The sequence below is a fragment of the Anopheles moucheti genome, chromosome 3, assembly GCF_943734755.1.
Source record: "Anopheles moucheti chromosome 3, idAnoMoucSN_F20_07, whole genome shotgun sequence".
Lineage (NCBI taxonomy): Eukaryota > Metazoa > Arthropoda > Insecta > Diptera > Culicidae > Anopheles > Anopheles moucheti.
The window spans coordinates 18,982,571-19,007,363 of NC_069141.1; the positions used below are offsets into that span (position 1 = coordinate 18,982,571).

The 24,793-nt window shown below is 45.3% G+C and overlaps 1 protein-coding gene across 1 annotated transcript in view; it reads left to right on the forward strand.

Annotated features, from left to right (window-relative positions):
• The window catches only part of LOC128303985 (serine protease filzig), a 35,030-nt gene that overhangs the window by 9,696 nt on the left and 541 nt on the right, over positions 1 to 24,793 (forward strand). The window contains exons 2-7 of the mRNA XM_053041094.1: positions 19,162 to 22,271; positions 22,354 to 22,543; positions 22,634 to 22,820; positions 23,136 to 23,320; positions 23,782 to 23,897; positions 24,103 to 24,222. Coding sequence (XP_052897054.1) covers positions 19,162 to 22,271; positions 22,354 to 22,543; positions 22,634 to 22,820; positions 23,136 to 23,320; positions 23,782 to 23,897; positions 24,103 to 24,222 — 3,908 coding nt within the window. The remainder of the gene's footprint in view (positions 1 to 19,161; positions 22,272 to 22,353; positions 22,544 to 22,633; positions 22,821 to 23,135; positions 23,321 to 23,781; positions 23,898 to 24,102; positions 24,223 to 24,793) is intronic.

Consider the following 24,793-nt stretch of genomic DNA (forward strand, 5'->3'; position numbering starts at 1 on the left):
AGACGCCACCCTGCCTGGTGGAGGCATAAGCACAGTAAAAAAAAAGCGTGAATCTGTTTATTACCATAGCGGGCGACTCAGATGTTTCCCTCGGTGGAGGCCTAGCCCAATCAATCAGTTGGATAATGGGCTCGTGTTGTACACGGTGGTGGACAAAAAACAACTCTCGTTTGGAGTTTTAGCTTTTTATTGTTCAACTAATCCAGTGCCATTTTGAGCAGTAAATATGTCACATATACTACGGAGCGAGCGAGGGCAATTTCTTTTTTGCACCGGCTGTTAAGTTGTATGCAAATATGACGACTTTTACTTTTCGCTTCATACAATCGCGCTCGGCTGGTGGGGTTGCAAGTGTGAACCATCCTTTTATTTGTTTTGCTTGTCTTTCAAGCCAAGAATGCCACCACCAGTCAGCTTACAAGTATTTGTCACCGCCGCCGCTATGTGTGACTGTGTGGTGTGACTAAAAGATGAATTCCGAATGTCGCGCTCATTGATGATTCGTTGCTCAAAAAAAAAAAAACGAAAATAGAAATAAGAGGGCAAAAAAATCACTTTTTAAAATCCGTAGCATAAATTCCACCGTGCATCGGCAATGAAGAGAAAGCGTAGATATCGGCGCTTCCGTTTGATTTCCGAAATTGGCATCGAGCAATGAAATCCACCCCCACCCGGCCTGGCATAGCACTTCTGGAGTCGCCCCGCTGGAAAAGAGTGCACTATGGAAAGAAAACTTCCCGTTGCATCGATGATTTTCCATTTGCACGGAAAAATGTGTTGCTGAAACCCTTCGTCGTTCGCCGTCTGCATTACCAACGCCAGTTAAGGGGGGTAGCCACCACCTTTTTTCCCCCCAAACGGCGCGAGAAGAGCGCGGTTTTAATCGAGTTTAATTCAATCCACACGATTAACCTCACGCTGCCATTTTGGTGGGTTCGGTGGGAGGAATAACCGGGAAGACACTACCGAACATGGCGCGTCACGCTTTTTCCTCACATTTTCACCCCGCCAATGTTCCCATGTTCCCGTAGGCAAGCGTTTCTGAACCGGGAACAACTTTCCATTCTTAAAGCTACCCAACCCGGTCAATGCTATGCACCGATCGACTAACCGATTGTTTGTAATCGGTTTCAATTTCTCTAAGCCTCTAATTTTTACTGAGAGAAAGAGCGAGAGAGCAAATGGAAACATAAATACCCCGAAATCGATCGAGGAAACGAGCGTACCGGTCGATGAAAAACTCAATTTAAAACTGCATCCCTGATATCCAAAAACCGGGAAATTGAGAATTTGATTACGGTATACTCCATTCGCTTCATCTCGTTCATCGCGTGTGGAGTTGTTGTTTTTCTACCTCAATCCATCCTTGATCCGGTCGTCACTACGACTATCTATCGCCGGCAGTGTTTTTTTTTCCCCGATCGTTCCATCACTGCAGATCGATGATCGGTTTCGTTTTCTTTCCAATCGCCTGATCGATCGACCCGCGCACATACACACGGAACGGAACTACCCGGTCCGGTAAAACGCAAAAGTCAATGTCCAAAATTACCGGCTGTCGGGCAGCCGAAATCCCCCATTCCTGCGGGCGCCATAGCGATGACCGAAATGGCTCACGGTGATTTCAATGGAAAGTGAAAACTGTCTGTGGCTTGGGCTTTTTTTTTTTTTGTTGTTGTAGAGCTGTTTGACTTTGCTGAACGTGCCGGCCATCAGTTTGCAATAACACCAAACTGACAATTCAGTGATAATGGGCTGCTGACCACTTTTGCTGCCGGTGAGGTTCATCTCTGTTTGTGGTCAACCAATGTATGGATATGCCTTTTTTCGTTTCTTGCATGAGTTTCTTTGAGGATCCTTTTTTGTGTTTTCATTACCTTGCTTTGTTTGGTGACGATCAATCAGCTATTGCCAAAAGAAAGATTATATTTTTTTTCCAGTGCTCTTCCATACTCCTTTCGAGGTGTCAAACCTGTACTAGCTGGATTCTCAAGTCCAGCTTCTTTGTTTAGTACGTGAAAGGGAGTTATGGTGAATGTTTCGGTGAAATTCCCCTTAATTATCCCATGCCACAATGGGATGAGTAACAAAAACAGTAAAATTAATCACAATTGTTCTTTTTATCACCGCGAAGGATTGTATTAGGCCTCGTTTACGTCACAATGTTCACAGTAAGTTTAAAATACAAAGTCTCATCGAAATAAAAAATAAAAATATTGAAAAGTGTAAAGTGTTTGTAGCTCCCTGAACTCGCCTTTTTCCATTCGATCGCGTTAAAACCGGTTCATTCTTAAGCTCTGCAACAATCACGTCCACCTTCATCGGAGATGCCCGAGCATTTGCTTCGTGAATGTCCTGTTTCTTATGAAAGTATGTGCCTTTTTTGTTGTTTTACTGGAGAAAGTTGTACCAAAACAACGAGGAACGAATCCAATCTAGACATGACTTGCCGGTTAACATTCACAACGGGCAAAACTGCAACGTAACGAATGCTTTGCATGTTCCAGGACCGTTCTCGAAGCATGTTGGATTAATACCCACAATCAAGTGGGCTTCACAATAGCGAACAGTATCGAATTTATCGCCCGGAGTGGGATGTAAACAGTAATAGAGAATAAAGAAGGGTCAGACCTAGGCAACTTCTAGCAAAGGGGGATCCATCATTAATATCGACTTTATTACTTGATGTTTGATAAACCTGTCTTACAGTTTATTGCTTACAAAATGGGCGCTTCATTGGGAAGTTCGAGAGCCCACCGAATTTGTTCCTGAATGCAGCGAAGCATAAAGCAAGAAAATCAGAAAATTTAGATTATACAACTTTATTACTTTCGATTTGGGACGCATTCCGGCAGATGAATGCGGACACACTCTTGAACTGTTACTGATGAGTGATTCTGATTCTGAGAATAGTTTTAGGCATTTTTGCGAGACATCCGGCAAGGAAGTCATTGAAATGCGTACTCCGTTTATGGTCTAAGTTGATTATCGCTCCAACGAATTTCCCTTTCGTTATTCGCTCTCTAACGAGCAACAAACGAATCATGCACTCTTACACCCCACACGCACATACCAACATTAAGCTCTACGACTGAGCTTTCCCGAGCAACTTGTCACAGATCTCCGCTGGGACGTAAATAAAACTCCAAAAGGCAACGGCCTCTAAACACACCCGCCGTTTGCCTTCCCTACCAACGCAATTGTTTCACTAACCTACATCACCACGCTAGCCGGCGCGGCATGGATGACCGAAATCATAAACCGTCAAATCCATCCCGAGACCGAATTTTCGTGCCATACAAAACGCACCAGCCCCAGAAGATGGTGAAAGAGAGGGAGAACGAACAACGAAACATTAAACGGAACCGCGTCGCACGACCCGCTGACACGCCGGCTAGTTACGCCGGGTTCGTTGTCTGCGCCGCTTTCGGTGACCGGATTGGTTAGGAAACCGGAAAACAACCAATTCAAGGTAGCGAGTGTTTTAAAAGTCGGAAAAGACCAAGAAAAACGCCACCAACTTCAAAACGGACTCACGTGATGTCCGACCTAGGTTTGATGTCATCCACAGTCGTGAGCACTGGGTGATTTTAGGGAAACGCGCAACCGACGGATTTTTCCAGCTTTGGCACGGTCTTGGCCAACGGTTACAAACCGGGTCGAGGTTACGGAAGCATTGCTGCTATGGGAAACATTAAAAATTTTATGCTACGACATGAAGTTTGTCCAGTAGAGCAGTTGTCATGTTTTGGACACTATTGCTGTACCATTTTTGCCACTACCTTCTTTGCAACACAACGGTATGGCCACGGGGGGTAATGACGTCGAAGGAGCAGTCTGGTGAAGGAGTACCCGGAACGTTCGACTCGATAGGCGCACACCGACGTAAAATGTTTGACTACCGGAAACGTCATCTAGTGTGCTATGGTAATACACTTTTATATTGTATACTAAAATGGTGAACTAAAAGAATACTAAATATATAATAAAATGCTGACTTATTTTCAAATGTTGGCAAATAAATTAAATTGAATTTAATCTATTCAAAATAAATAAAAGTACTGACTGTATACTACTATAGTACATTCCTGAAATTCATTCACTGCTTTTGTATTACATATTACATATATTACATAATATGTTTACATTAGTATACTTTAAATGCATATTTTAATACTAGCTTAGTATAATCTTAGCATACTTTTATTATCCAAATAGTGATTTGGTATACTTTTTGTATACTGATTAAAACCTTTGTATACTACTTTTAATAATATTGAAGGTATACTTTCAGTGTAGCATTTTTACGACAGCTTAAAAGTTTACTGTAACAATGTCCAGCTCTGAACAACCCATTTACCAATTTAGTTTACTTTTGTATAGAAGAACCAAAGCTGGTTATGTTTTTCTGTTGTTACACTCTGTCGAACACTGATTGCACCATAGTTGATTTTTACTGTCGACAATTGAGCTTGTTCCCACCAATGGAACGGTACCGAATACTCATCAGGTTCATCAAAACTGTCACAAAACGATCAAACGTGTCATTTCCAGAGTGCTTCTTTGTGTGAGTTTTGCCATGTTTTGAATAGGTAATTGATTTTTTGTCACAAAATTAAGAAATTATTTACAACGCTTTATTTGCTGCTTTGGTGAAAAATATGAAAAACATTATTGTATTGTAAAAAAAAAATAATTTTGGTGATTTTTCATGTGGCTTAAATTTGGAAATTTGTTATGAATTTGTAAAAGCGGAAAAAATAATTTCAATAAATATATCATCTAAGCATCTTCAACGTAGGGAAACGGTCCCATTAAGACCTTAGGCTTCATATCAAACGAATTTGTAACTAATTTAAATGTATACCTAATTAAGCGCTGCTTTCAGTGAAAATTAACGCACCAGTTTTACCTCCGCTTTACAACCGTGATAGGCTTCTGATCGAATTTCTCCTCACTATCTTCCATCAAATGTTGTCCAACGCACAAGGACGTGTGGTGGGTGCAGGAGAAAACAAGTAGATATCTAATTCAGCTCTGCCCCAATTCTGTCAGCTCATCGACGAAAAACGAAAAAAGAAAATTCACTTTTCTCCTAACGTTACGGTTCGCAGTGCACACCTATTTTCACAGCGCCACTAGCATGAAAGTGAAGAAAACTATACTGGATCTCGTGATCGTGATCACCACCCCCCCAGTAGAAAGATAGTTTTAATGCTACAAATCCTTTCGGATTGTTCTTTCGCACCAGCAACGCACCGTAACGCTTTCTAACGTTGAAAGGAAAATTAAAGAGTAGCCCACAGAAGTTCAGATAAACGAGGTTATTCTCAGATAGTATTGGCGCAGGAGGAGAAATAGAAAACGTTCCGAGTGAATGAATTTTCCAACAAAGCTACAACGATTGCTTTTCCTTTCATTTCGTCCAACGTTCTTATCGTTCTCGCGTGATTTCATTTTCCTTTGCAAAAGCGGTTTCCAATCCAAACTCTTCCATGCCGAGTGCTTTGGGTTCCAAAGTTTCGAAACCTTAAATTATGTTAATCATTTATTGTGACAGCTTTCCACATTCGGTGCTGTGTAGTGTCCGGCGCTCCGGTGTTTCTGCATCCGGTCAGAAAATCGTTCGCTCGAATGAAAAACGCTAAACAAACATTGACCACCGGAGCGTGGGTTGCGATCCCGGGGTTTTGTTTTTCCTTTGCCCAGTGAAGCGGTTGTAAAATTAGCAACCGGTCAATTTCCGTCTCTTTATGAGTTTGCTATTTTCGGAAAATAACACCATTCCACTTGGCATCCGTCGCACGGCGTAGGGTTTATCGCGAGAGGGAAAGTTTGTGTTTTTTTTAAGGGAGGTTCAACAAAATTTGGGGTTTTTAGGAAGTTTCGCTTCGAGCCGCTATTTATGCTGCGCACCTGACCAAATCTGTGCTCATTTCGCATTCACCGGTAACCTGCGGGGGAGCTGATGAACAAAAAATTGAAACATTGTGGAGGAGTTGTGATGCTTTTTTCACAAACGTTTGCCTTATACCGACCTCCAGTCTGGACCGAGGTACGATACTGATGATGGATTTTATTTTGCTACGGTCTCATTGCTCTTTTACGAGTCCCGGTGATTGCAGGTGTCCATTTTCTCATCACTCTTTCCAGTACCAGAAGATGGCGCTTTAGTCTCTTTGCGTTTCTGTTTTTCAACTCATCCCCCAATGCATCTCCCACAGGAAAAATTCTTACTTCTTCGTCGCTTCGGACTAATCCGTCGCATGATCGTAAAACAAAATTTCGAACCCTACACTCAACCGGACCACACACTGTTGATACAGTACCATAATGGAACGATGACGTCGTTCCCTACCGTAGCAAATTTGCCATTTTATTTGCCACATACTGAGCAACAAAAGAACGAAATCAATCATAACGGACCAACTACAAGAAGTGCGTCACGTTAACTTACGGCATCTTTGTACGACCGCCACCTTTGTTCACGGTTAATAGCTGGCTTGCAACTCACGAGTCGTGGCTAAAGTTGGTGTTTTCTCGAAGAGAGTAATCCAAATAGTGCTGCTAATAATTGTTTGACTACGATCATTGAGAAAAAAACCTTCATTAACTACACTAAAAATACTTCTATTTTGTTTTTGGTTTCAATTGATACAATCACGATTAATGCCAATAAATCAGCATAAAACGTTTCACGTACACATTTTTAACATTTGTATTATGTGTTCTTCTACTTTCAGGTGAGATCATAACCGCAAAAGGCATTGCAATAGCAAAGAATCTTTTACTCTAACTCAGATGCATATTTTGTGAATATTCTAAACGACGAAAGGACCAGCTTTAATCAAACGCCTTTCCAGTGTAAGCTACCGAGAACTTTCTTAGAATACGAATCGACTTCAAAACGTCATGCAACTCCGTGTATCTCCAGTGTAGTCTAGCGAACAGAAGCCAATGAAAACGCTTAGGAAATATGCAATTAAGTCAGCCAAGAATATGATGCTAATTTAAATGGACAACGGTGGCTCTTGGAAACCCTAGCAATTGAGTGAGCGGTAGAAAAAGTTAACCACCGCCCCGTTCCTCCAACAGATCAGTATCCATTGCGGTGTAGAACTGGACTTTGTCCAGCCATCTATCTGCTCGAGTAAAACATGCCCAGGACACTTCTGGTTGCATCCCATCTAGACGGGTCGCAATCAATCACGTCCGGGATTCTCTTCACTGCACGCTGACCGGACCCGCAACTCGCGGTGATGGATGCAACCAAGCACCGAGACGCTTACTCTGGTCTGCGTGCCTAGAATATATCGAAGCCACCAAAACGCCAACATCAATGTTGAGCCACCGTTTTGTCGCACGGCACGCAAACGCATTTGCAGCTAACAGTGGCTATATGGCGCACTTGCGCCGTTTGCCAACGAAACCCCGCAGTACCGCCCGAGCACCGGATTGTCCCACATTTGACCGTTTGGCTCGAGCGAAAACCGGGCAGAGGAATCCAGGACATAACGGGAATAACGAGTCGGGCAAGCTCGGTGTGTATGCTCCCCGGGACCGTGTGCGTGTTAGTGCCCGCATGCAGCACCCCGGCTGACGAGCATACACATATGCGCCCGTCCGATGCGCATCGAACGTGCTGAACGGTTTGACAAACTATCACCTTTCCCCGTTGCGTACGGTGACGTTCCAACCCCGGCCGGTTCTTCTCACCAGCTGGACGCGTGGTTGCTTATCGGGTTGCTATCGTTCGAAATCGAAATCCATACGAAAAAGAAACACTTCCAATAATGTCTGCAGGGTTACTCGGTTTTATGTTTATGCAACTTTAATTGAGATCATGATAGCCTACTATATTACATTACATATTACTATATTATATTACAAATCTTTCAAGTGCTTATGGGACTACCATTCAACCCTATATCAATTGAAGGTTCGCTTCGATAACTTCGTCGTTCGCTCTTGAAATTAGTTGGACAGATTAATAAAGCGATCAGCTGTAACAACATTTTTAAATCCAATCATTCAGACAAACCCAAAGAAATGAAGACCTCAAAATCCATTAGACATCGAGCATAAATACATAACATCACCCGTTTCTAGCACAACATTAAAATATGACCATCTTCTGTTTTAAGAAATTATATCCTAGATTAATATTCGATATCAGCATAAAACACGTCCAAAATAGTGGTTAATAAACCTTTCCTTTTCCTCAAGTAATTCATTTCCTAATTCAAATATTGTGAAGTACATTTTAGTAAAAAAAAAAGTTGACTATCCATCAAGATCATACTCGCAAACCCTGCATCATCGTCATCCCATGCAAACCATCAGCAGGCCAACCTAAGCAAGTGGCTGTTCGCACGATACCGTGGACCATCTCTTACTCACCTAGAGCAATTAATTTACATATCTACATTCGAAGTGAGTGATTTTACCGAGATTCAGCATCCAAAAACCAATCCCGATCTCCAACATGGTAGAAGTGAAACTTCTTCTCTTTCGTAAGCAATTCAAGCGCAATTGAAGCTCATTCTAGACAATTTCTTACACGTTCGCACTGTTCAAATCGTTCTCTTCAACAAATTCTTCCACTACCACTCCAGAATCGGGTCAAGACTGATGATGATTGCCGGGAACGGGGCAGATAAATTCTCCACCCAATTATTCCACCTGCCACGGAATGCAGCTCTATTTATAGTTCGATTCTACCGTTTTGTTTTATGTTTGTGCTCTCCACAATCCGGCCCGATTGTTTTGTTTAATATTTAAAATGCAGTGAAGATTTGCTTCTATGCTACCCTTTTTCCTTCCAGCATCTTCGCGTGGAATGTTATGTTTCGAAGAAATTCTTTTATCGCTTCCCAACTAGCACACGCGCACAGCACATGCCCGCTATGCCACGATCTCCGGCTTTCCATCCAATATGTCATCAAATTCCCGTTTCGATTCAATGATATTCACTTTCAGCAACACAGGCAGACTGGGTGGGGTGACCTAGAAAGGAAAGCAACCCGAATCGAACACCTTGCCCGCCCTGGGGTTGACTTAACAATTTTCTAATTCACGCCAAACCACCCATTTCGTTCAGAGCTGGTAGAAATGGACCGATGAGCTGTTGTGCAAATTATCACACCCAATACGTCTGCCCTCCCCGTTTCTGCCCAATTCTGCCCAGGATGTTCTCGGGTGACCTAATTTCTTGCGTACGTTTCGATGCTTGCGTAGAGCAGCAATCGATTTACGGCTTCTCCCCCTTTTGCATGGAGTCGCATTATTCTAATCGCTTTTTTGCCAGAGTTTTGCAACGGTAAAACCCTAGAACCTCCCTCATTTCGCAATCTTCTCGCTTTGAGTTCTCGGAAAATTAAAGATGATAGCTCAAATCTGGCTGCTCTGCAGGAAAGTTCGCCCGTACGCCCGAAACGGTTCACCATAATTTCAACGCTAAATTTTCACCTAACTCACTCATTAGGAACTCCACCGTTCGGATCCCAAGTACTGCTCAGTTTTGCAAAAACCACCCTATCCTGTGTGAAAAGCCATCCAGCCCGCAATATTATACACACCGATCGATCGTTCACCATCGAACAGACGGTTAGCTTCTGAGCTAAGGAAAAAGTTTCGCTATGCTGTTTCCCGGGCAGAACATTTTTGGGGTTGCAATTTTGGAGATTATTTAGCAACATTTAACCGAATTTTCGATTTTCCCACACCACTGGTGCGTTACTAAATACAGCAAACTAGTTCCGAGTTGGTGCTAATGAAGCATGAGCGATTGCCCGACTCGCGATCACTTCATTATGCTGCCCGACATAGAAATATGGCGCTTGGAAATGGGTTCAAAAGAAATTGGAGAATAATATCTTCTAAAATGTTGTAATTATTATTCCAACAGAACTGATCTCGCATACTATCAGTAAACACCGTTTTGCCACGAGTGCCCCGATTCAATTGCTGCGTTCTGAAGTGCCGAAACCGACTCGTCTGCAGGCGGATGGCCTTAAACAGTTTATCGGTTCATCCGTATCAGTACGATACCGCTAGCCGGTCGGCATGATCTTCTTTCCGCACAATCAACGATCATGATAATCCCGTAGAACGAACCTTTCCTCCTAATCAAACTCAAACTGGGATACCGTTGTGATAACACCACTGCCAGAATAACATCCTTCTTTATCGATGGCTACGCACGTGGAAGAATTTAAAATTCAAACCTACAAAGATGACCCAGTAACGGTTGGTGCAACGAACTGGGTCAGTGGATTGAAGTGGCAAACGTTCTAGCCGCGGTGTGATGTAATCGCTCCGGTACGTAATGGATCAATTTTATGGGAGCTATAAAGCTGCGTGATGCACAATACGCTCATCAGCAACTACTGTTACTAGCAGCACTCTTTTACGATGTGTACGTTTTTTTTCTCCCCGCTGTTGTTACACCCATTCGATCGTACTTCGCGAAGCAGGAAGGGTGAATAATCGTTCTATTTCTTCGTTTGTGAAGATTTATTTTGTTTAACACAATTTAAACTGGACCACGTGTGAATGAAGTGCGGTACTATTAACAGCTTCATTAGGCTGATAACAATGGTGGCTAGTTAAACAAAATTAGGCAAAGCTTTTAGCCCCAAACATAACAATTCATCATCAAATCACACCATATGCTCGAGGTTTTGAAGCAATGAAGGGGCTGAAAACGAAAAAACTATGTTGCCTTTAAACAACAAGCTTAGTTTTGATGGATCGGTAAATCAAAAACTGGTGTTAACGATAAAAGAGAAATAAAATTGATTTTTGAGTGGATATCCCAGCTTCAATTTTGATGAATTCAAGCATTTAAACATGAGTTTCATACAGCGGAAAAAAGAACAAAATCAATTCTCAAACTGTTTCATTCCATACATCTTTCAACAACGTTCACTCTCATCTTTCACTAACGAATCCAAACAGTTGTACTCACTTCACTTCCAATTAGGGGAACATATGTTCCCAAAAATTCATTTCCAACCCCTTTCATCAAGCTCACCAGAAGGGTGTCAAACATTATGCCACTGCGGATTATGCTTAAACTATTCAGACATCCGACATGAAGATGGCACATCTCTCTTCCTTCTTCACTCTCTGTTCGCTCTTTATATTTTTTCCCTAACACTCACTCCCCAATTAGCCATCCAACTCACAAAGCGCACACTATGTCCACTCTATTCCGGACCGACCCGGTTCCACGCACGCACGCCGCACATATCCCATCGTGTGTGAGTGGTGTGATAACTCGGTCACCGGCCGGCGTGTGAGCTATTCCACTTCTTCTGGCCAAATGTTGACCCCAATAGTGTACGAAGCGAGGCGCCCGGGTTGCCTCCAGCGTCGTAAATTAGTTACTCTAAAGTAACCGATCCGTCCGAGTGGCTTCAGATAAGGGGTGCGATATGCTCCAGAAGCTTCACGCAAACGTTCGACGAAGGTGCAAATACTCAAGATCAAGATTATCACACCTGCACAGAGGCGAATGATCGCTTCGTTTTGGGGTTTCTTCGTCAAAGAACATCAGCAAGCGCGATGGCGTTTCATTTGGCACCACCGATTTCCTGTTTCCGGTCTGTACGATCGCTGGTGAGCGATAACTCCCCATCATCTCAGCTTCGCTCTGGACACCCAACGAGACAAACGTACGCCGAAAAAATTCCAATATTTAACCATACCCCCAACGATGTCAAAATCCTCCACAACACGAAGAAAAGATGTATAATTCCTTAGCCTGGTCCACTTTATTTACGACTTCCGATCACACCATCTAGATAGCCCACGGGGTCAGTCAGTCAGCTCCACGCACAGGTTATCCTAAACTCTGCCTAGATTAATTTTTCCACAAAGCCTTCAAATCGCGATCATCACGCAACGCTTATCATCAATTATGCTTTCTTGCGCCGTACATGGCCACAGGTGTTTCAATTCGTAACCCGTCGCGTCTAGTGGGCAGTCGATCGACGATGATCTTTTCCTCCTCTGGGGGGCTTTTTTTTTTGACGGACAGGTAACGACCCCTGCTTTGGCTTCTGTACGGTGGGTGGAAGGTTTTCGTTTGATTTCATGACAAAACACACTCCCGCTCGGTGGTTCGGGACCGGCAATCGGAACACGGATGGCCGAAGATGGAAAGCAAAATAAACAGAGCAAGAAATGACGGCAAAAGAGAAAGCCGCTAAAAAAAACTAACAGTTGTACGAGTGGTTCGAGTGCGTAGAAGCTTCGCTATGGTGGGATGCGTTCGGGATTCGGTTTGGGGGGTTCAGTTTTCGGCGGTGACCGTCAAGGTTGCGCTTCTGAACGCCCAATTGACTGACGGTGACGAACCGGATAAGCGTGATGTATGTTAGGAATGTGACTGCGTTCCTGGTTCGATTCCAGTCAGCTGCTTGTTTTAGGTCGAGAGCTTTACAATGCGATTCAGTGGGCAGGCGGTAGTTCAATAGCAACAATGTGAGGCTTTGTTTTGATTGGCTGCTTAATTTGATTTTTACTATCATTAACCTGTTATATCAACCGGAAATTCCTATCATCAAAAGAATTCCTATCTTTAAGACTAATTAAACAACTTTTTATAAAAAGATTACCCAAGCTATAAATTTAATATAACTGCCATGACTTTCAATTGTTAAAAGGTTCTTATTAATATAAATAATGAACCCTTCCAAAACTTTCCGGTTTGTCTACTAGCCACCAATCATAATCCATTTTTTTCTTTTGAAAGCATTCCCAAAAAATATTAAAACTCAGTTTCAGCACACAAATAACGTTTATTTGACAGTAAACGATGCAAAAGTGCAAACATTTATTTTTAGTCCGCCGTCGACGATTTATTTCGTCTGGCCAACAGCACCACATTAATTTTCAACGTGACTAAGCCACTCTGTTCGACTTGCACTGGTTGGGAAAAATGGTGCTTCTCTTGGACCACCACCGTACTTGCTTCAAAAACAATGGCAAAGAAGCAAAGGTCAAACTAAGGGAAAGAATAATCCAAACACCTTCGAAATGCGAAACACACTAATTTTCCGCATCATCTCACCACGATTCAAACGATACGGAGGTATAAAAGGGTCCTTACTTCATTTGCTTTACACCAGTCCTCGGGGACTACGGATTGAGAATGGTAGATAAAGAAGCATTAAATGAAAATTTGAAAAGGTCCTCCGCTTTATGCTGACTACGTTTGCTAGTGGAAATCATCTCATCGGAATTGTTTTTACGAAATGCTTTTTTCGGTAGTTTAGAAAAAAACTGATTCATCTTCCAGAACTGCTACAATGACGCCAAGGGCAAAGTATAAAAACAATTTTCTGCTTATTCAAACAAAAGAATAATCATCAGCTAACCTTCGAGATGTACGATTAGGTTTTATTTATTCGAAAAAACAAAAACTTAAGTCCAACTAAAATAGCTAATCAAACCAATTTTTCTTTGGACCACCGGAGCACACCTGCCAGATGGCCACAGAGTTCATCCCGTAACTGGGGAACACACCTAACACGGATCACTAAAACTCATCCCCCGCAGACGCCCACACCAAACCTCGAGCATCTCGTTCAACCTTCTACAGATGATGGTGCAGTTTTCGCATCTGTTTTGCCCACTCCGTTGGTAAAGCTCAATGTGTCTCCCAAGCTCGTAAAGCTTCACCAGGTGACTACCGGTGTGGGCCTGAACAAACACAATACAAATGCACCATTCTGGAGGGGGGTGCTTCGTACGCCTGGACGTCCTCGAAAACGCTTCCGAGGCGATGGCCGACCCCGAAGAATGGGACCGATTTTTCAACCTGTGAACCCTTGGCCCAATTACTCGGGTGATTAATGAACCTCCGGCAGGCTAAAACCGTCCACCCAGACACTGGCCCTGGCTCAGGATCAACGAATGCCCGTACCGTCCGGTGCTTTAAGTGGATCGTTTTGGAAGAGACTTATTATAAATTTGCTACGCCCAGCGATAGAAGCTGTGGGAGGGATTGAAATAAGAGCAACTGTTTGATTTATTGCAGCCTCTTTTGTAGCATTTTTCGTAATATCTTTATATCGGACAGTACCAACGCTCGGACCCTAATTACTTACTCCACCGTTGCAAGACTGCTGTTGAATCGTTCTCGAGAAGTGGAATGATTAATAGACCCCAGATACGAAACGTCTCTAGGAGGTCCGTTCGGGTGATTGGGAAAGATTTCGAGATTGATTTCTATCACCTTTCGATGATTCGTCTCACCTTCCATCAGGTTTATCAGAATAGAGTGCATTTATTTATTTCCCTTTATTAAATGCACTGGGCGTTCGTGAAGAAGTAAGGAGGTGAAATTAAATTTCTTATCGGTAACTAAATCTCAATTCTAAGAGAAAAGTTCCAAAACAGTAACAACAGCAGCTGGTCTGAGTAAAGGTTCAATGGCAAAATGAGTTTACCAACCTGAAACGATTTACTGGCGGCAAGCACAAAAAACATCCATAATGTAATATCTCCCGTAAAATCTAATTTAAATCACTCCTTAATTTTCGCTTTGTTACCATAACATTTACGCCATTCCACATAACACAATCAAAAAGTAATAATAATTGGCCTCAAAAATATGTTGCAACCAAACCGTTTATCCACTTTATCTTCGTCCTTATAATCAACGGCTCACCCGTAACGCAAAAGCGTCAACCGGAAAAAGGCAGGATAATTTGCTTTGAAACGAGCGACCATACCTCCCGGTAAGGATCCGCTCTTCAGCATTTATTTGCATTGCACAGGCAAAACGTTTCCTAAACGATTCAGCTACCACCGGCAGGAGGCGCTTCTGGGGAAAATTGTTTTGGCACCGTGCCAATCGCGGAAAGCTGTTTGATCCTGCTTCGACTTCCCAGCGTTGCCCGGCTTGGGGTTTTGTACACGCAAAACTGGCAAGCTGTCTCATTAACAGCCACTATTGCTGCTTGGTTCACCAGAACGAAATTTATACCCGTACAGTTGCAGGAGAAAATATTTATTCATGAAAGCCAAACGATTATCGTTAGGTTACGTTTATCAAACCACCTAGCCGAGCGATAGCCGCACCCGGCCCAACTTTGCTCCCATCGTTCGTTTCCCATGGAACGACGGTACCAACAGTAACTTTTCCTCTATTTTGCAAACAGATTACCACGAAACATTTTGCCTGACATTTGCTCGTAGACGAGACCACACCGGTTACGGCAAAATTTTTGGATTATACGGTAGGGATTTGCAGATGAAGACAGATCGGTATGGCATTTAAACGTGTGTAAGGAAGGTATTTTATCCCCCAGGGCCGTCGGGTTTCGCATGGCACCGCTACCAACACCAACAGCACCAACCGAACTGTGGATCAAAATTAGATCAACACCGCAAAACACTGCAGAGGCTCAGGCTGGTTTCTCCGCAATTCGGTGCGAGCGTTCGTCTCGGTGTAGGTGTAGGATGATTGGGCTGAAAGGACAATCGAAAAGCCTCTACCTGGTGCACACGAGCACCGGCAATGGATGCAGGCAATCGTGCTAATGAAAGCAAATTCAGGTCACCACAGGAGGGCCTATCGAACTGCCAGTATCCACCCGCTAGTTTCCTTTATGCCTCGGACGATGTGCCATTGGGGACTGTTTCTCGCTGGGTTATTCTAACGGAGTTTCTATGGAAATTTGTTGCCATTTTAAGGTGATAATCATCGGGTTGAATGTCATTTTGTGGGAGTTTTAATGAAATAATTATAGTTGCTCAACAATAGAATATCCGTGGTGATGTGATATACAGTTGCATTCTTATAAAGGAGAGGATTATCATCATTTGTCTGTCAGATAAAATTCTTATTCAAATTTCTTTCTATTGTGGCACACAATAATTAAATATTGTTTATTATCTTGGAATTATCAACATTCTAAAATAAAAAAAGGTGGAGCAAACTCTTTTCAAGTTGAACTGTAATGTCTACAGGTAGTTCTTTATTCCTTCATAATTTCAGGAACTTTGGCAAGATGATATCAATACTATGCTAAGCTTTCACGATTGACTCCAATTAAGCTTTTCAATCGTCTAATATGAGAAAACTTAGAATCAATTTGCTTAAACTCCATTAAATGCGAAGAATTCCAGAGCAACCTTGACAACACGTCTTCCGCAACTGCCAGTTACTTGTACAAACTTCTGAAATTGAACTCCGAAACTGTCCGGAAACAATTCCAGAGGTTTCTTAGGATTTGCCACCTAAACTTCAAAACCCTACAAGTTCTAAGAATGGAATGTTTTCAGTTGCTTCCGGAAGCTTTTGCAATATGCGCTTAATAATAATCTCCTCTAAGTATCGAATAAAACACCGAAAACACTCTAAACCATCAATCTAACGCTGCCAACGATTACGCCGTAGATGGGAACAAACTATTCATTATACGAAATCCGTGTAAGCTTCTCATTTCACTTTCGTACGAGATTTCACTTTTCACCCTCGCGCGTCCACACGTACATTAAACAAAGAATGTACATTGAAATTAATGATGCGCAGCACCCGCTACGACATTGCGACCCACTGCTGCTGCAGACACATTCCTGCAATTCCAGCATATCAACGTTACTCCGAGATGCTCCGACATCCCTTCCCTCATGATTTCTCCCACCGCCATGTCTTCAGCGTCAGACCCGTGTGCTTTTATTTTTGCGTAGCAAAAGTCAAAAATTCACACCATTGCGACGATCCGCGTGGCCAAAGCACACCCTCCCTTGTGTGCGAGGTATGCTCGATCCAAGCTTTCCCACTTTACCGAGGGGTGCAAAATTTACACACCACTTACGCGGTGTGCGCGCGTGAAATGAAGCGAACGCAACACGACCCCCCGAGAGGGGAAAGAAAATTAATTGCCTACGCCCTCTGGCACGCGATTAAATGTGTTTGCAGGCGTCAACGGGCGACCGCCCTGGGTTGATCGATATCATCTGCTTCTCGGCTGGTTGGGAGGTTCCTTCATTTGGCAGTGCCGCAAAACATCATGTGCGTCACAAACATTGAATCTTATCGTACGATCCTGATACGGGCGGAGGCACCGACACCGGAAGAAAGTAAATTCATTTCAAGGCTCGTTTTATGCCAATATTTAATAAACCATCAAGAAGCGAATCGAGAGAAGAAAAAAATGATAATAACCAACAGCACATTCCAAGTGCCTGTTCAATTTACATCATATTCTAAGCAAACGAACATCCTCGTGTAGAAGTAATCTTGCGCCACATCAACACTAACGTATGCGAGCCATGACGTCAAAGCACACGTGTCAAGAGTGGACCGTTGTATGCGTGCGTGTGTCTGTACAAGTTGTTCGTTGATTGTAATTCTTTTGCCACTGGATCACCTATCCCGCCCTTGACGACGCCCACTCAAACAGGGCGAGGTCATGCCCGTTCTTGGCAAACATTTACCTTTGCCATTTCCGGTTCCGCTTTTTCCTTTTTTCTGGCGAGAATGGCAGTGGAGTGAAGTAGGCGAGGGGGGGAGGGGCATAAAGAGGGTAGAATAAAATAAATACACAACGCATATCGTTTGAATTGCGCCGGGGATCACGACATTCACCAGCAGGTGGTACCGGTCCGGCAAGTGACTTGTTATGCCCGGCAAGAAGCACCAACCGAAAAAGCACCTCCCAGCGCTGCTGCCATTTTATTACACGCTTTTGCGAGCGGTTTATTAATATAGAACGGTGTTGGCACGATCTTGACACGTACTGCAAACGTTGGGTTGGGAAAAGGTAAACCACGACACGAAGAAAAGCAAACGCAATGTTAAATATTGCACGCATTTCCGCCCATTGTGCAGGATTGATTGGGAAACGGTAAATGGTTTTCCGCTTTCCCGGTCCGATGGGATGGTAATGATAACGGTTTTGGTAAAGGATGTCTAGGACCCCGCAGAACAGGTCATTTGTTACCTTGGTAGCGCCATTTCTGTTAATTCATCACGATAAATCAAACATTTTTGCTGTTGGTCCTCCATTTTATTGCGTTCTGTTTTATGGCAACAAAAGTATTTCATTTACTTTCGCTTAATTAAAAAGACACTCTGTTTAATTCCATTTAAACTACCGAAATTGATTCATCGTACCCAAGTGCGTGCCAGTGCTCGCACTGAAATCTGGTCGTCCATACGGCATACCTCAAACGTCAATCGTGCAAAAAGCTTAACCCTCCCCACCCGCTCCGGAAAAGCTTCCGGACGTGATTGGAGCAATCACCGATTTTTCGCCCACGCTTTGCCTCGACCACGGTGTTCCCCGCAAGCATGGTGCAATATTCTACGTGACCATGCCGGCATCGGAAAATGGGCTGTGGCATTACACTACGCCCTTAGAACAACCGAACACACGACCTATGCGCTCGACATCCCAGCCAACCCAAAACCATATGCCCGAGAGGTGGAAACCCCGAGTTTCCCGGGTGCCGGCATCGATCGAACCTTTTGCCACCCGTTGGGTGAATGGTGGCATTTGAGTTTTGGTGGCCGTATGTTTTGTTTGCTCGTTTTATTTCACTTCTTCAACATACCGATTTCAAAACGGTCGCCAAAACCGTAACAAATGCAATCCGATCCTTCCCAAACCCGGTGCTTTTTTGACGCCTACGAAAAATCGATACATTTTTTTTCTTGTTCACAAGAACACACACGCTGGAAGATAAACGGCACTGTCGAGCTGCAAGTGGGATGCTGCGCACACGGGGAAGCAGCATCGTACATTTCGTGCCGTATTCGAGAAAATGGGCCCCCGTGTATGTGTATGTACGGGGGCCACCTTCTTTCACCTTGTTTCCTTTTTGGGGTGAATACACAAAAAATGGGCAGTAAAATTTACTGTTTACCCAGCGCTGCACCAAAACACACTGCAGATAGAATGCCAAAGAACTTGTGCTAGATTCTGCTCGTTTCAGGTCACGTACCTTTTTTCCCGCCTGTCTCCGAAGCGAACCCAGTAGCGCCCCTTTCCAGTTCCTCTTCCAGTGCCTAGCGTTGTGACAGCTTTTCAACATCCCAAGCGTCGGAGTGCAACGAGTTTTATTCTTTATTTCTTCTATTCGTTACCGTTTTTTTTCTAAACCTCTTCTTTCCGCCTTCTCTCGTTTCGCCCCGAACAGAGAGTCGAAAACTTTTCGGTGGGTACCGAATTACGCCAAAGTTCTGCAATGCTACGCGGTCGCTACTGAAACGTGAGCCGGAAAGACGTGGCCCAACGATCTGCATGTTCAATCACGAATGTTTCCAGCGCCAGGGTGAAGTTGTGGGTGCCTGCATGGATGGGTTTCTGTTTGGGACCTGCTGCGAGTTGCCCCTCACCAAGGACACCCTTGCCACGGACACGCTGATGGAGCAAATCAACACCACCGAGCAGACGGCCCAGTCGTCGCTGAGCTCGGCTATTGCAAGTCAGTACGAGAAGTTCGGCAGCCAGATTTCGAGCGGTGGCTACGGGGAAGGAGTGGTGCATATGGAGCCGAGCGCTTCAAAGCCAGATTCGCTGGAAACCGACACAAGTGGAGGATATACGGCGAGCAGTGAGAAAATAAAGCCACTGTTCACCAAAATCCAGAACAACAATTACATCGTGAATGACGACCTGGACGAGGACATCGTGCTGAACAGCATCAGCGCTAACAAGTACGATGTGGCCAGCGATGCGGTGTCTGTCTATTCGCCCTCCACCAACAAGATTAAAACCGAAAGCGAAGAGCTGCCTGCATCGTCCCTCGGATATCCTTCCACAACGGAATCGGATGAAACGCACTACGTGCAGGTGAACAAGGACAATGTCTACAGCGCGGAGATCCCTTCACTGCTCAGCGCGTACGGTGAAACCAGCTCGATCGAAACGATTGGCACCGGTGCATCCGCCAGTTCGACGGAAACGAGCACGGATATCACTGCGACCGGTGTCCAGCAAATAGCCAATCAAATTTTCCAGGAAAACAGCCAGTTCTTCGATCACAGTGACATTACGCATCCTGCCGCCGAAACAGATCTCCTGAACGAGCACGGTGCCGTGGATCAGAGCTATGCAAACCCGAATGACTTTTCCGGTGTACCGCAGGCATCCCAAGCGGTGCCCCAACCATCCGCACCTACGGTAAAGCCTGTCAAGGTGACCTATCCTAAGCCCCAGTTTAAACCACGTCCGAAACCGACGCAACCGAGTTCCAATGAATCTGGCAACAGTGGCCAGTACGTTCTGGTGCAGACAATCTCAAATGACACTAAGAATGACACCCAGGCAAAACCCACCGTCTCCATGAACAACATACCCTCGATCGAGTCGATCATTCTTATGCTGAACGATTCCAATGTTGGCCCACAGTATGAAACCGACGATGCGAATGCAACGAAAGCTTCGTTTGAGGCTTCCACCGTCCCGTCCACTTACGGCACGGCTTCGATCGACTACGACAAGTATGGACCGACCAGTTTCTACATCACAAAGCCTCAGAAGACTGAGGCACCGACGGTCACTCACACCACAAGCAATGTTCCATCGACGAGCTACGTCTACAGTCCAAAGCCCACAAAGCGGCCAACGTTAGCACCGGTTGTAGTACAGGCCACAATGTTGACCAATAGTGCCGTCTCCTATGGAGGATCCGCTGCTCCGCAAAGTGAACCTCAGCCTTCTTCGACACACCGACCACCGCCGACAAAGATTATAGTATCGTCGAGTACTTCCAAGCGACCTGTGCTCATCACCACCGATACACTTGCCAGCAGTGGCTACTACACAGGTCCGACGAGACCCGGCTCAACTGTGGCCATATCTTCCGTACAACCGACCAAGAAAATCACAACGATCGCTACCAAACGTCCAATTGCCACAACGATCAAGCTGCCAGAGTACATCGTACAGTCGTCAACTCTATCCCACCAGAACCCATCGACATTAGCCAACGTCAACTACATTCAGATTGCAAGTGCCTCTGACAATCCTTCGCCTACGGTACACATCACACCGAAACCGGTAGTTGGGCTGGTTACGTCTTCCACATGGAACAACAACAAACTGGGCTCGTCGGTAGCACCGAGCAGTTCTCGGCCCGGTTTCTACGAGAACACACCGCCCGTGTACATGTCCTCGATTGCAGACTTTGAAGATGAGGGATACTTCGGATCGACTAACCGTCCCGCCTTAGACAATGCTGTCACCTCTACCGCCATCTACACGCTAGTTGACAACAACAACAACAAGATAAGTAACTTCGCGTCCTCCACGTACGCTCCGTATGGACCGACAGCTTCATACGGTTCCACTCCAACGTACCCGATCGCAAACCGTGTCCCACCGAACCAACCAAGCATGCAAACGTATGGGCCACCGTCCGTTGTGGAGGCATCCACGCTCAAGAATGAACTCTACACGACACCGGATGACATCAACAACTTCCCGCCGGTGCGCAATCCTAACCTCAACCTAACGGACCCTACCACCATGTCAAACATTACGAAGATCGAGAACGGGCTCTACGGTACGCCGGCCAGCGAAGAGGACAAGGTAAACATGCTGGTCAACAAGATTGTGCAGACATTTAATGGCAACTTTGAGGAGCTTGAACAAATTCTCAAGGAACGTAAAAACCTGACCGTCACCAGTACGGCTGGATCTCTGGGCGCAACCACCGTGGTGGGTCCCTCATCGGGTGTATCCACCAGTGAAGGATCCGCTCCTACCTCCAGTACAACTCCAAAGCCGAAAAAGAAGAAGAAGCGTCCCAGTGGCAACCGAAAGCCTTCCAACGGTACTACCTCCAGCTCCGGAACCGCAACGAAGAAACCAACCGCTAAACCGACGGCACTTGCTGACAATGCCGCCAGTAACGCAACCTCCGTCAAACCATCGTCTCGCCCTTCGAAGAAACCAACCAAGGTACGACGACCAAGCAACTCCACCAAACCAACCACCGGTTCCAAGCCGACCACTGCGACCACGCTCACTAAACCGATCGCCAGCGATACTCCCGCGAAACCGGCTAAACCATCCAGCACGAAACCGAAACCTTCCACATCCCCCAGCAGTGGCAGCACTGCAGCCGGTTCACGACCAAAGCCTTCCACCTCTCCAAAACCATCGTCTGCTGCTAGCACGACCAAGAAACCGGTCCGTGCGTCCACTACCAAGCGACCAACGCGTAAACCCAGCACCCGACCCACCCTGGCCGATGCCGACCTCACCACAACCCAGCTGACGACGACGCGCAAACCCACCAAGGTAGGTTCGATTACCAACTAGGCATGCATGATAAAAAATTAGCAACTCCATTTTTTATCAGTTGAAAAAACCACTCTTATAGGTCACGAAGCGCCCCACCAAACGCCCATCCTCGACGACGACCACCACCGCCGCCCCACCGGAAGACGAAACGATCGACGAGGAGGAAAACGCCGTGGACGGTGAGGACGAGGAGGAGGAAGAGGACGAGGACGTTGGTGAGGAGACGAACGAGACGGTGGACCAGCAGCCGGCAGGAGGAAGAAAGATTCGTAAGCATTGGAGACACTCAGTGGGACCGGGATGGGGGGAGTTCTGACGAGCTGATGGCTGATATTCTGATACACCTTTTCGTTTTCCAGTTTGTGGCCAGCGGCCGTTGATGAAGAGTGGGCGCGTGGTAGGCGGTAAGGCATCGAAGTTTGGCGAATGGCCCTGGCAGGTGCTGGTACGTGAGTCAACCTGGCTCGGACTGTTCACCAAGAACAAGTGCGGTGGTGTGCTGATCACGAACGAATACGTCATCACTGCTGCTCACTGTCAACCTGGGTAGGTAGTGCGATTTAGATGAAAGAATATCCCTAACTACCACAGAAAAGCTTTTTTACTGGATTTGAAAATGCGACGAGAAACGCATCAAAGTGCAATAAATGCGTTACAGGTTAAAAGCATCTCAAGAAGCATCGCAAGGAATTCCCGGAAATTGAAGAACAATTTCCTCTCACAACGAAATGCGTCAGGGAAAACAATACCTCCTCCACAAACAAGCTTTGATGGTGGTACTTGGGGGCACTGTTTCACGTAATTGATTCAGTTTTCAAAAGGTTCGCAATAAAACCCGAATGTCCTTCCATTCCTTTGCAGCTTCCTTGCCTCGTTGGTGGCCGTGTTCGGCGAGTTCGATATCTCCAGCGACCTAGAAACGAAGCGTTCCGTCACGAAGAACGTAAAACGTGTCATCGTCCACCGGCAGTACGATGCAGCCACCTTCGAGAACGATCTGGCCATCCTGGAGCTCGAGAATCCCATCCATTACGACGTTCATATAGGTAAGTTTGCCTGCCCGTCACACATCCCATTCTTCCCATCCCCGATCGGAAAGTTGGCTTCTCTTCGGTTAAGTGGCTTTCGTTTCGTGGAAATGTCAAATACGTACCTCGTTGGTATGCGGGACGGTGAAACTCCGGTCTTCATAATCAAGTTCCTCCATCCGGACGCCTACACAGTGGCGACTGTTTCTCGTAAGAAACTATTTTCCCCGTGCACAGGCGGGATGTGTTCCCAACAACTTCCAACCTTTTACATAATCAGCTTAATCCACTCCATTACGTGGGCAAATCACAGCAACTCGGCCATTCGGTCGTTGCTGATTGCTGCAACCATTAGCCAGCCAGGGCAGGGAAACTCCCGAGTATCCTTTACGTTCCAGCTTCACCCATTGTGCCATCGCGATTCGGCATCGGTTTTCTTGCTTGTCTCATGCATATCTCTCGCTTTTCCCCCCGAACAGTGCCAATCTGTATGCCAGGTGATGATGCCGACTTTACTGGACGCATGGCAACCGTGACGGGGTGGGGTCGGCTGACCTACGGTGGCGGTGTACCCTCCGTCCTCCAGGAAGTGCAGGTAATTAAACATTAAATCATCTCATTCGCAAACAACAACTCGCATTACAACTAATGAGATTTTCTTTTCCTCCTCCCTTTCTGGGCTCCGCCTGCCAATCCACCCATCGGTACACTAATTTGCATACCGCGTCGGTGTCGACAACGTGGAAATGAACTCGACTCGGAAATGGTGTTCCAATCGTGGCCCTCCTCCAACCGTGCAGGTGCCGGTCATCGAGAACAGCGTCTGCCAGGAGATGTTCCACATGGCCGGACACAACAAGAAGATCCTACCGTCGTTCGTCTGTGCCGGTTACGCAAACGGCAAGCGAGATTCCTGCGAGGTAAACGCTGGTTGGGAAATCCTACCGGGACCACGGGCCACGATTTGATGCATTCCCCTCATATCCTTACCAACTCCTTTCGTCCACGGTACACCGGGGGAGCTCAGTATTATTGATTGGGAGCTTCGGTTAATTAATTTCCGTCATCGTCTGAAAGTATTTCATTAGCATAATGAACAAAAATTGCTGGCGCTTTTGTTGAATGGTGCCACGCCGGATAGAATGCGGTCCCAGGAACCGTGGGAATTTGCGATGTACGTGCTCTCTTGGTTCGCCAGTATGCTTCCAGCAAGCACAATGTGCTGATGCGAGCACCACCAGAAGGATTTGCCACGAATGACTAATTTATGCGGTAGCAATCGTGAGCTTGCTTTGTATGATTTTAATGGCACAAATTATGTTTAAACAAATGCTTTGTTTTAAAAGTTAGATGATTAGGGAGCAGTGCTAAATTGTTAAGTTTTTTTTACAATTATATTACAATAGATGACTTTAATTATGTTGGAAAAGATTCAAGGTTATATGATCAAATCTATTCCACCCTTATTTCCTTTAAATTGTGACACAATGG